The 12,252-nt window shown below is 36.2% G+C and overlaps 1 protein-coding gene across 2 annotated transcripts in view; it reads left to right on the forward strand.

Moving 5' to 3' along the window:
- Positions 1-1,665: 1,665 nt before the first annotated feature.
- LOC133528872 (glucose dehydrogenase [FAD, quinone]-like) overlaps positions 1,666-12,252 on the forward strand; it is a 47,377-nt gene continuing 36,790 nt past the window's right edge. Inside the window, exons 1-2 of one of the 2 annotated variants that reach the window (XM_061866355.1) lie at positions 1,666-2,210; positions 3,964-4,063. In XM_061866355.1, the coding sequence (XP_061722339.1) occupies positions 1,992-2,210; positions 3,964-4,063 (319 nt within the window). In that variant the 5' untranslated portion in view covers positions 1,666-1,991. The remainder of the gene's footprint in view (positions 2,211-3,963; positions 4,064-12,252) is intronic. The other variant, XM_061866357.1, reaches the window with a different exon arrangement.

The following is a 12,252-nucleotide window of genomic DNA, read 5'->3' on the forward strand; positions in this document are numbered from 1 at the left end:
ATACATGAGTAGGTAATTAATAAAGTCGTGATTCCTTTTTGTAGCTGATAAATTTCAGGCATAGGACGTATGTCTTGTCTACGCACGCACCTCCATATAGATGAGCTCTGTATCGTTTTAATATTTTAAAGATCACGGCTTTCATCGCTGAATAGGCGGTTTTCATCGCTAGTTGCAATGAGCGCCGAGGATGGTATTTTCTTCTTATCATTGAGAATATCTAAACCTCCTGGCATTGCCTTAAGCACTTAAAATTTTAAGCCTCAGGTTTTGGAACATTGGGACTATTAGGATTCTAATTTCCCTATTTGAATTTTACTTGTGTTTAATGCTTGCTCCGATTTTACTGTGCTCTTCTCTGCACTTTAAAATTAATAGAGAAGAGAAATATTATGTTCATATCAATCATATCTCTTTTTAATTTAGATATATTTTTTTCTGACATTAAATAACCTTTGGTAGGTACATTATGAAAAAGGAAAATTCTTAACATATAAGGTATATGCAACCTTCTTAATGTAGTATTCATGCCTTTAAATTGTTTCAATTTTATAGTCATATCTAGTGATGTAGTTTGTATAATCGGAAGTCAACTTTTACGTTGTCTGGATCCAATTAATAGAAATCGCCTCCATCTTTACTAATGGTAACTACATTTCTAAGTGTCGCCCCCCTGGTATCGATATGACTTGCAATTTAAATTACGAGTATAAAATTGCAATCTTCATTGATTCTACGTAGACCTACCAGGATATTTATAATATACACAGAACAATTTACTCATCTTATTTTTATATTCACATATAATTCACATACCCTAGATAAAACTTAGGTTTAAGTAATGGAATAACACCTTCAATTTGAAAAATCATGATGGTCATTGGTATGGAGTGTGGAATTAAAAGGAGTGAAATCTCTTATGGTAGAACTCTTACAAAAGTGTCCAGCTGTCATGTCAGTTATAAATAATAGTTCCAAATCTCTCCAGAGTAGCGCTAGAGTAGCTAAGAACCTAGGCGTTATTGACGGAGTGAAGTGCGCTGTCTGTGATTTGTTTTTTTTTTCAAGTATTCTAGGTATTGTAGCGCCACCTATTTAAGGTTTTTGGTACATGGAGATTTCATTCCTTACCTCCACCTTCCACCACCTTCCATAGTCATTGGTAGTGCATTGGTAGGTTAAGACTCGAGTCCTTTATGTCCTCTGCTTTGAAAGTCGACTCAGTTTTTCAGACTCACATATTAAGTCTAAGCTCGAGTTCTTTTCAACTTGTTAGAGTCGAGTTTCGAGAGTGTCGAGTCTTTTGTAGGGACTTGAGTCATTTCAGAGAACTCCAAATTTTTTTTGCAAAATTTTGACATACTTTGTCTTTAATTAATATTCATGGATTAGGCACACAAATAATACAATAACGCATAATTTACTTACTTTTTTTAGGTTAAACCTATGAAATTGTTGACGGAGTTTTTATCCGGGGACTCGAGTCCTTTTGAGTTTTCTTAAAAAATACTCAATAAATGACTCGCCTCGGGACTTAAAAGACTCGGAAGTTTTTTAAGCGCCGAGTTTCTTAAAAACGAGTCGAGTTCTTCAAATTCAGACTCAAAAGACTCGAGTTCCTTCCAACAATAGTCATTGGTATTAATACCAAAGAGTAAAGTAAGTAATTATAACGATGATAACAAGTGTCATGCATGAATAATGACATGGTAATGACAATTAAAGTATCAGTCATGTCTCAATTCACAATAAGATAAGATACAAAACAATACTTAATCTATTCAATCACTAATCAATTTAATCTCCTGTGAAAAAATTATGTAAAGTGTTATGTAAGCCTGTTTTTTCCTGTATGCGAAATAAATCACCATCATTTTCTTTTAACTTTCAATACATACATACCAACGTATGTCCAAAAACATACATACCAACTACATTGTAGCGTAGCCATAATTAAATCCCCTAAGATCTAGTTTTAAAGAAGCTCTAAAATGTCTCCTCCCGTTGCGTCATTTAAAGTAGAGAGTTCTGAAACCACGGGCATGGTTGTCCCGGTGTCAAAAGGCACGTATTTCAACACGAACTGGGTGTCGAAGCAGGTCCAGTTATGCCCATATGACATGTTATACCACCCACCAGACTATAACCCGAAGGCCGCACGATCTGACCGCCAGGAACCAAAGATCATAAGGAGGAACATATGGGACCAGGTACGACTTGTTCGCGTTTTCCTCAAAGAGTCTCAAGTGGCTACCTATCGTCCTCCGCCTTTATCATAACTTTCACAGATTAGCTTTTTAAACAGCAGCACCCCGCTCTCAAAAAGCGTTTCTCCTATTTGAATTCTTTAGATCCTCTCATACTTAACTGGTTCCTCTGCCGAATGTTTAGCTCAAGAAAATTAACCTGAATATGGGCAATCAAATCAGGGGAAATAATTCGTGTAGTTTTGTAAATTAGTATTTTTTATATATATAGTGGGTAGTGACCCTGCCTACGAAGCTGATGGTCCCGGGTTCAAATCCTGGTAAGGGCATTTATTCGTGTGATGAGCATGGATATTTGTTCCTGAGTCATGGGTGTTTTCTATGTATTTATATATTATATATATCGTTGTCTAAGTACCCTCAACACAAGCCTTATTGAGCTTACTGTGGGACTTAGTCAATGTGTGTAATAATATCGTATAATATTTATATTTATTTATTTATTTATTTTATTTTATTTATATATATATATATATTACGTCGGTGGCAAACAAGCATACGGCCCGCCTGATGCAATGTACGCATGTCTCTCCGTAGTCTATAGAATGTACTATGAGTAGGGTCTAGTGTTATTTGGCTGCTGTTTTCTGCTAGATGGAGGTACTTCCCCAGGTGGGCTCTGTTCTAGATCTGGAATGACATCCGCTGTGCTGTGCAACACGAGATGGCATTCGCAGTGCCCATACCTCTCTTTTGGACGTAGTTTAAGGACATAACCGAGTCCAAATCCAAGTAAAAAAAAAATATACCTTGTGGTGTAAACATACTAAAAGCCCTCGAGGGTGGGGGTTGTGCCGAGGGGTGCTGAGGGTTTAGGGGGGTTTAGGGTGTTGAAGGTACCTTTTTTTCAGAATTTACAAAACCACACGAATAATTTCTCCTGATTTTATTAATTTTCTTGAGCTATGTTGTAATAGGGTAGTTGACTGCTTAGTTAAACCTGCAGTTTCTTTTTTCGAACTGTCAAAACGATTAGCCACTAAGGAATGTCTATGAAATTCAGCACAATGACGTCACGTTTAAGTGATTTCTTTTATAGTCCTTTCGAATTTATTAAACAGAAATTGGGTCTGAAAATAACTACGGTCTAGGTTTTTCTAATATTTTTCTGGTGCTTTACTTCGTGCATGCTGTGAAATAATTTATTTTAAATACAAGAACCATCTCTATTGCTCATTTACTTTTCAACCCATCACAATCTATTGTCTCCTTCAAATGGAACTCTTTGTCCATTCCTTAATTCTTGTATGTATGTATGTATGTATGTCACTTTATTGCATATAAACAGGTAAACATAAACCAGACAAAACAAAACAAAAAAAATGTTATGTACAAAGGCGAACTTATCCCTAAAAGGGATCTCTTCCAGCTAACCTTTGAGAAAATGCGAAAGGGTCAAACACCAACAGGTGAAAGACAAATCAATATTTACAGTAGGAATATGAGAATTTCGGATACACATAAAAGTACCATGAGAGCAATCAATAATAATAAAATAAAATGAAAGTAGACAACCCGTAGTATGAATACGCAAACTATAACATATACATAAATCTATATACATATATATATATACTTGACATCTTATATTTATTTATGTTTATTTCACAATACTGTATATTTTAATACTACTTCTATTACTACGGTATTATTTAATTCTTATGTTGGTTCAAGAATGACAAGACTTTTTTTCTAGGAATGTCACAAAGGCATACCATCAACAACGCATTTTACTCTCGGCCGACCGAAATGGAAGATCGCCGATGTTCCAACTAAGGAATTTGTTAAAGTGCAAGGTATGTGATCCTTGGTTTATTCCTCTTTTGAGAACCCAAATAATTGTAATGAATAAGTATTAAACAGCGTATGAGTACATCGGTTGAAACATCTCGACACGACATGACACACTTTAGGTACCTAAGTGAGAAACGAAAAGACCAAGAAAAATCTTAAAGGAACAATAAACTAATATATGTATGTATTAAAGAGCTGGCTGATTGCTGGTAGAGGAAATTGTGTGACAGTGGCGTGCGGCGTCCAACGGCGACGGTAGATCCAGCTGCCTTTATCTACCCTCCCTAGGTTTCGAGGATCTCATACGCTATACATTTAAAGTAAATAGCGATAATCAATCAATATATTATCTTATATTCATTGATGATCGCCTTTAATCGATGATTAAGACAAAGCTCCAAACGCACCCATACACAACGTACCGTACACATCGCATCGCATTGAATAAACCTTTTGATTTTGTGACTTGTAACTTTGGCGTTATAAATAAAGATTTGTATTTGTATTTGTACCTAACTTATTTCAATTGAAACGTATACATATAATGTTACGGTCTCTGGCCGCGACTTGGTCTGCGTAGAAACAGATACTTTTTAAGCTTGGTGAGACTTGAACTCACAGCCTCTGGATCAAGTCTCACCCAAGACAGTAATTTTACCACTTTTAAATTTATTCTAAGCTTAATAGCATCGTTCGCAGACGTTGCTGCTTGTTAAAAATTAATTCAGATACTTTTTATTTCTAAATTTGCACATAGGTACATAATAAGGCTTACAAACTAATTGACAAATTCAAATCCGCAACGTAGGTTTCGTCAGGAGGGTACACCATAAACAACAGCAACAGGCGTCGTCGTTTGCGTATACTGATTGAAATAAAACTATCCTAGATTAATGTTTAATAAGCAGAAACGTCGATGCTATAAAGCTTAGAATAATATTACTGCCTTGGGTAAGACTTGAACTCACAGCCTCTAGATCGATAGTCCAGCGCTCTTCCGCTTCAGACGTTTCTGCTTGTTCAAAAATAATTTAGTATGGGTAGAGCATATCGTAACTGGTTAATTTCCAATATGACTTGGAACTCCGATAGCCGTCTAAGCAGTGTAATGGCTCGAATACACGATGGTCCAGCGCTGAACCAGTGAGATAGACCAATAGTGGGACCGGATTTTTGCCCTATAAGTTTCGATAATTCTAAAGAGTGAAAAGTGATGTTTATCTGGTATGGGACATATTTTTAAGCATATTTGTAATATATGAAGAAAATTTAGAACGAGCGTTAGATATAAATAAGGTATTTATGTATTTTTATTGATGAATTTTGAATATTGAATTAAAGTACAAAATTTAAGCATCGTCTTTTATAATATGTATGAGGCTTTATGCTATCAAATTTTTAGAAAAAAAATCAACGTGCTACTTTGTCAAACTCAAATTAGCTTATTATTTTGTCAATATTGAATTAAAGTTTGAAAAATCCACAATATCATATCTAAATTCTTAAGTTAATAGGCAAGGCAAAAAATTAGAAGAATAGGATATGTGCTTTACAATTAATATGCGTTTTTTGTCCTGTAAGATCTAATATTGAATTAAAGTCCGTAGAGATAAGTCTATTACTATAAAATAATATATGCAGCCATTTTATGGAAAGGTAGAAATATCTGTGTGTAGCTTGCATTGTAATAGTAAAATCAACTTAAAAAGGCGCGAAATTCATAACCACGCCGCGCTGGTCCGTCAACATGTCGGCTCGGCGCGCGGGAGCCTATCGTAGCCGACCTAGTGAGCGATAGATACCTCGCCCCGCCCGCGCCCCCCGCTCAGCTTCGCAAGCGCTGTTTGTCTTTTCTTTCAAATCATTCATTTGTTTGTTTATCGTGCACATAAATTAGATGCGGACATTACATGAATTTAATTATAGAATAAAAGTTATTATGACTTCAAAATGAGTGAAAAATGTTTGATATGTGTACTGTACTGTACTGACTTAGTAACAGAGAAAAACGAGGAATTGAGCAGTTAATAACTGCGAGCAAATAATCTTTCTTGGTGATGGGAAAGTTAAATATTTCTACGGGAAGGAGGAACTACGTTTCCATAAAAAGTGTAGATTATACATTGAGTCGAAGGCTATACCGGCGTACAAAAGACTAATGGAGGTGGCATCAGAGGGCTTACCGCGAACCACGTTCGACGTGTTGCCTCCCTGTCATACTTACGTACGAATTTACAAGTGCGACAGAGAGGTAACACGTCGGACGTGGTTCGCGATAGGCCCTCAAATGTACAGCCAAGTGACGATGATGAAAATTACATTTTCAAAACTTTTGTCTTTTGTTACCATTGTGTTAGCCGCCTGTACTTACTTTCAACATATATTAGTAGTTTATGTTACTGCTACATAATAAAAGGCATTAAAATACACGAGTGTGGGCTTAGGAAACGAACGAAGTGAGTTTCTTAAAAAGATCACACGAGTGTTTTAATGCCTAATTATCTTATACCTTTAAACGAGCAATTCTTGTATATATATATTTCCGGGATCTCGGAAACGGCTCTAACGATTTTGCTGAAATTTGGTATATGGGGGTTTTTGGGGGTAAACAATCGATCTAGATTAGTCTTATGTTTGGGAAAACGCGTGTTTTCGAGTTTTCATGCGTTTTTCTTTCGACGCAGAATATGGTCGCTAATTTCGTGTTGCCGGCCACTGTCCGTCTGGTCCAGCGGGTTAAGACGCGGACCGCTAAACGAGTGTTACGGGTTCGAATCTCGCCCGGTGACTAACTTTTGTTTTTTTTATATGTTCAATTTTATATATAATTTTTTAATTTTTATTGTTTTAGACAAGTTTAATTTAGTAAAAGAATGTAGTTAAGATTATCACCTATACACCACCATATTACAATAAATAGTTATAACCGAGCAAAGCTCGGTCGCCCAGGTACTGTATAGTTATTGCAGGTAGTTCGCAATCACATTTTTAGCACAGGCATTATAAGAGAGGTATGGGCATTGTAAATGTCATCTGGCTCTGTGTGGTAGGGCACAGCACAGCGGGTGTCATTCCAGATCTAGAGCAGAACCCAACTGGGGAAGTACCTCCACCTTACAGAAAATCGCAGCCAAATAACACTAGACCCTACTCATAGTGTTGTGTTCCTGCCGGTGAGTAAGGTTGCCAGAGCTCAACGAGGGGTGGGAGGGTGTTAGGGTCGGCAACGCGCATGTAACTCCTCTGGAGTTGCAGGCGTACATAGGCTACGGATACTGCTTACCATCAGGCAGGCCGTATGCTTGTTTGCCACCGACGTAGTATAAAAAAAAAAAAACACACAATTAAAATATTTCATACGACATGTGCTAATTATTTGTCTCAGTGTAAACAAAAATATATCATAATTATGATATAAATTTTCAAATTCAAAATGGCGGACATGTTTAATAACTTATTTTAAGAAATTATGAGTAGTTTAAGACTTTAAAAAGCAAGAAATTGTTTCTTGCTTCTGTTTGTATATGTATCATGTAGTATTTGATGTTTTCATTATTTTTGAAAGTCCTCAGGGTGCCGATTACGAAAATGACATCCATTATGGAACCCAAGATGGCGGACATTCATTTTTCTTAAAAATTGGTATGGGTGTCATCTCCGAGGTTCTTCGAGGTTCCGATTACGAAAATGACGTCCATTTTGCAATACAAGATGGCGAACATTATTTTTTCTTAAAAATCGACATGGGTGTCATCTCCGAGGTTCCTCGGGGATCCGATTACGAAAATGACGTTCATTTTGAAATCCAAGATGGCGGAAATTATTTTTTCTTAAGTCGATATGGGTGTCATATCCGAGGTTCCTCGGGATTCCGATTACGAAAATGACGTCTATTTTGAAATCCAAGATGGCGGACATTAATTTTTCTTAAAAATCGATATGGGTGTCATCTCCGAGGTTCCTCGGGGTTCCGATTACGAAAATGACGTTCATTTTGAAATCCAAGATGGCGGACATTAATTTTTCTTAAAAATCGATATGGGTGTCATCTCCGAGGTTCCTCGGGGATCCGATTACGAAAATGACGTTCATTTTGAAATCCAAGATGGCGGAAATTATTTTTTCTTAAAAGTCGATATGGGTGTCATATCCGAGGTTCCTCAGGATTCCGATTACGAAAATGACGTCTATTTTGAAATCCAAGATGGCGGACATTAATTTTTCTTAAAAATCGATATGGGTGTCATCTCCGAGGTTCCTCGGGGTTCCAATTACAAAAATGACGTCAATTTTGGCGGTTCTTGTTGGTGCAGATTTCAAAAATAGAGACCATTTTAGAATTAAAGGTGGTTGATATCACGGCTACACACATCGACACCCATTTCAAAAAGTAGCGTCCGCCATATTTATTTTCAAAATAGATGCCATTTTTGAAATCCACACCCCTAAAAACCCAGAAAACAACACCCATGACGACTTTTTCAAAAAAGTGACGTCCGCCATCTTTATTTCCAAAATGGACGTCATTTGTAAAATTAGTACACATACATCATACAACATGAAAACTTAAAACATTTCCATCCTCTTTTGGGCAGTTGTGTAAGTCTGTGATAACCCTAGGTAGGTACGGAGACCTTGAGCGGTGTCGGCATTTACGCAAACATCAAAGGCGTCGGCCCACTGTTACTTTTTACACTGTGCTTTTAGTGTGTAAACGAAAACGTCACATGATATATCAAAAGAAAAGTTATTTTATCTTATACCTTTAAACGAGCAATTCTTGTATATATATTATTATTATTATTATTATATAATTATAGGCGAGCAGCTATTTAGCTGATGAGCCTATGTCACATAGTGTCCTGTATTATACAGTTCAAAGTTTGTAAAGTCGTATCACATCACTAAGTAACATCAGTCTAACTTATTGTTTAAAAGCCACTTGTCCAATCTGTTTTTAAAACGTTATATATAATTATATTTCTGTGATCTCGGAAACGGCTCTAACGATTTCGCTGAAATTTGGTATATAGGGGTTTTTGGGGGTATACAATCTATCTAGATTAGTCTTATGTTTGGGAAAACGCGTGTTTTCGAGTTTTCATGCGTTTTTCTTTCGACGCAGAATATGGTCACTAATTTCGTGTTGCCGGCCACTGTCCGTCTGGTCCAGCGGGTTAAGACGCGGACTGCTAAACGAGTGTTACGGGTTCGAATCTCGCCCGGTGACTAACTTTTGTTTTTTTTATATGTTCAAGTTTATATATAATTTTTTAATTTTTATTGATTTACACAAGTTGAATTTAGTAAAAAAAAATGACCTATCTATGTAATAAGAGAAATCGACAATAGATGGCGTTACTCTGTGACAAGTGCTGTAAGGTTAAAATCTATTGTAAATAATAATAATTGTCAGTTCACATTTTACTTTTTAAGTTTATGTACATTATCACCACCATTTTACAATAAATAGTTATAACCGAGCAAAGCTCGGTCGCCCAGGTACTATATTACTAACTGTACTAGGTTGCCTTTTTAACAAGTTGGTCCAGTCCATGGTTGCCTACATTTTATATAAAAATCGGTTAATCTAGGCGACCATTAACTGGACCAACTTTTTTAATACGGATTATTATCGCGAGGAAAATACCAAGTCCAAACATCTGAAAAAAATCGGGAAAGAAAAGCTGCAACTGGCTTTTAAAATGGTACAAGGAAGGGTGGTCATCTGTATGGGAATGTGTTTTTTTGTCTCTATTTGACCCAATGGTTTACTGGTAGAGAATGCCTTTTGGCATTAAGTCCGCCATTTGTGTTTTTTTTTTGTTTGTGCAATAAAGTTTAAATAAATAAATAAATAATATTCATGTAACGCGATAACGAATTCTACGTGCACGAAACCGCGGGCAATACCTATTATAGTAACAACAAAATAACAATTTTCTATTGCTATTAATTTAAAACACGCTTTAGGAAATTTTTTGATGGACCGTAGACGCAGTCAAGGGCACCCCGCTCCCCACTACCGTTGTTCGCTGCCTCCTGCCACAGCGCGCGGCGCGCGCAAACTTGCCGCGCGTTTGAAACGTAACGTATTTATATAAGCAAGGAATGCATACATATCAGTAATGAGTGTCGCCGTGATTTTATATTTCTAAATTTTTGTTTAGTAACTGAGATCATTGTTGATGATCGATTATTATTAACTCTACAAACTTTAATTCAATATTAGCTATACTGCTTAACCTGAAATCAATATCTAGACAAGCACATTGTCTACATGTCTAACTTTTTACTAGAATACTAAGTTGATCGATAATATCGTAATTTTGCAATATCAGCAACTCTAATTCTATATTTACAAAATAACTCGTGTTTTTACGTTTACCAGAAAGCAGCTGTTCCAGATTTCTAAAAACTGAAAATTGTACATAAATTGAAGTGTTATTCGATATGCTAAAGTTTTCTGGAACTTTAATTCTATATTTACTTAGTTATTAGCAAAAATTTAAATATTTAAATATAACCGAAAGCTCAACCTTAAAATTTCTAACTTTTTACCAAAGTATTATTTAACATACTCCCAATGACATATCAAAAAAGAAAAAACTTTAATATTATCGAAACCCATTTTTGTTCAACCGCTGGTCTAAGATGGCCATGCGATGGTTGCGAGCACGCACTACATGAAGATGCGTACGCAACATCGCTGGCCCACTACCTTTGATGTGCGGACGCAAAACCGACACTGTGGCCATCCCATCTCCATCCCGCCGCGTCATAAGCCATCCGACACCACTACCCTCTCTACACGCTGGCCCATTTTAATGGGCCAGTATGATGGCCCATAGTGTAGAGGAGCCATAACGTTTTTACGGTACATGTCGCTAGGGTCCCCTAGACCCATGACACATGATGGGAAAATTTGCTGGCTATGGATGAGGTCTTGGTGGCTCAGATGGCAGAGCGCTGGAGTATCGATCCAGAGGCCATGAGTTCAGGTCTCACCAAAGGCAGTAATTTTTCCACTTTTAAATTTTTTCTAAACTATCCTAGAGTCAACCAAGCTAACTCTTCGCGGCTTTGCCATGACAAAGTATGATAATGTGTTCATTATTGTCCAATTGCTATGAAAATATGGCGATTATAATGACACTGCCTAACTTTGTTCTGTTCAAATCGGTGGAAAGTTAGCTTAGACGGACTCTATGTCCTTCTCCGGACCTCAGATTATCTCCATACCAATAAGCTAAATCAAAATCGGTTCAGCGGTTTTCCCAGGCGGGAAGAAGTAACAGATAGACAGAAAGGCAGTTGAATATCACATTTATAAGATTATACCTCGTTTTTTTAGTATTAAAAACGTTTTTTAGAAAAAATGGGCACTTTGAATTTGTGATGGTCACCTTTGCATCTGCAAGGGTTTACCTAGGTTTTGTATTAGTGACTTTGTTTATGTTTAGTTTTGATTTTATTTAGTTTATAGTCCATTTGAATGTATTGTTTGAATAAATAATAATAACATGCCATATAATTGTTACATATTTGCTTTGACCTATCCTTCGAAAGCGTTTTCAATAAAAAGACACTTTTTTCTAATGCCAAAAAAACGAAGTATAGTATGGATATATTGCATACCTACAACATATCTAATCCGTGATTAATTTCAATTTTACGGCCTATTTGTATAGGTTTTGGCAATTCGAAATATGTCTCAAGCAACAGATCTATTTAGTAGTAAAGAAAGATTCTAGGGAATAAGGAAAATCACACAGAGATTACGAATTTCAAACATAAATCGTAAAATTCAAGTCTCGCGTAAAATACCCATAACTAAGCTTTATTTGAAAAGCATATCTAATCTGAAATTTGAATTAGAAAATCCTTTAAATTAACTGTTTGTTTTTTATAACCACCTGGTTGTTGCAGACGATGATAATAAATAAGTAAATAATTTATATCGCACGGTAAAGCGTTAGCGAGCTATGGAGTCGACATTAGCAATAAAATTCAACTCATATTTATACTCATTCATTTTGATTAGTGATTAACATTAATCAAGGACAAGAATGGTGACGAGTTTATAAACGATCCTTTAATATTTCGACTTCATCGCTAACGTCTTGCTGTGCTATAAAAACTCCGATGCCTAACATATCAGTAGGACTAAGATGGTCGGCTCTATATCATT

This window comes from Cydia pomonella, chromosome 20 (assembly GCF_033807575.1).
Source record: "Cydia pomonella isolate Wapato2018A chromosome 20, ilCydPomo1, whole genome shotgun sequence".
Lineage (NCBI taxonomy): Eukaryota > Metazoa > Arthropoda > Insecta > Lepidoptera > Tortricidae > Cydia > Cydia pomonella.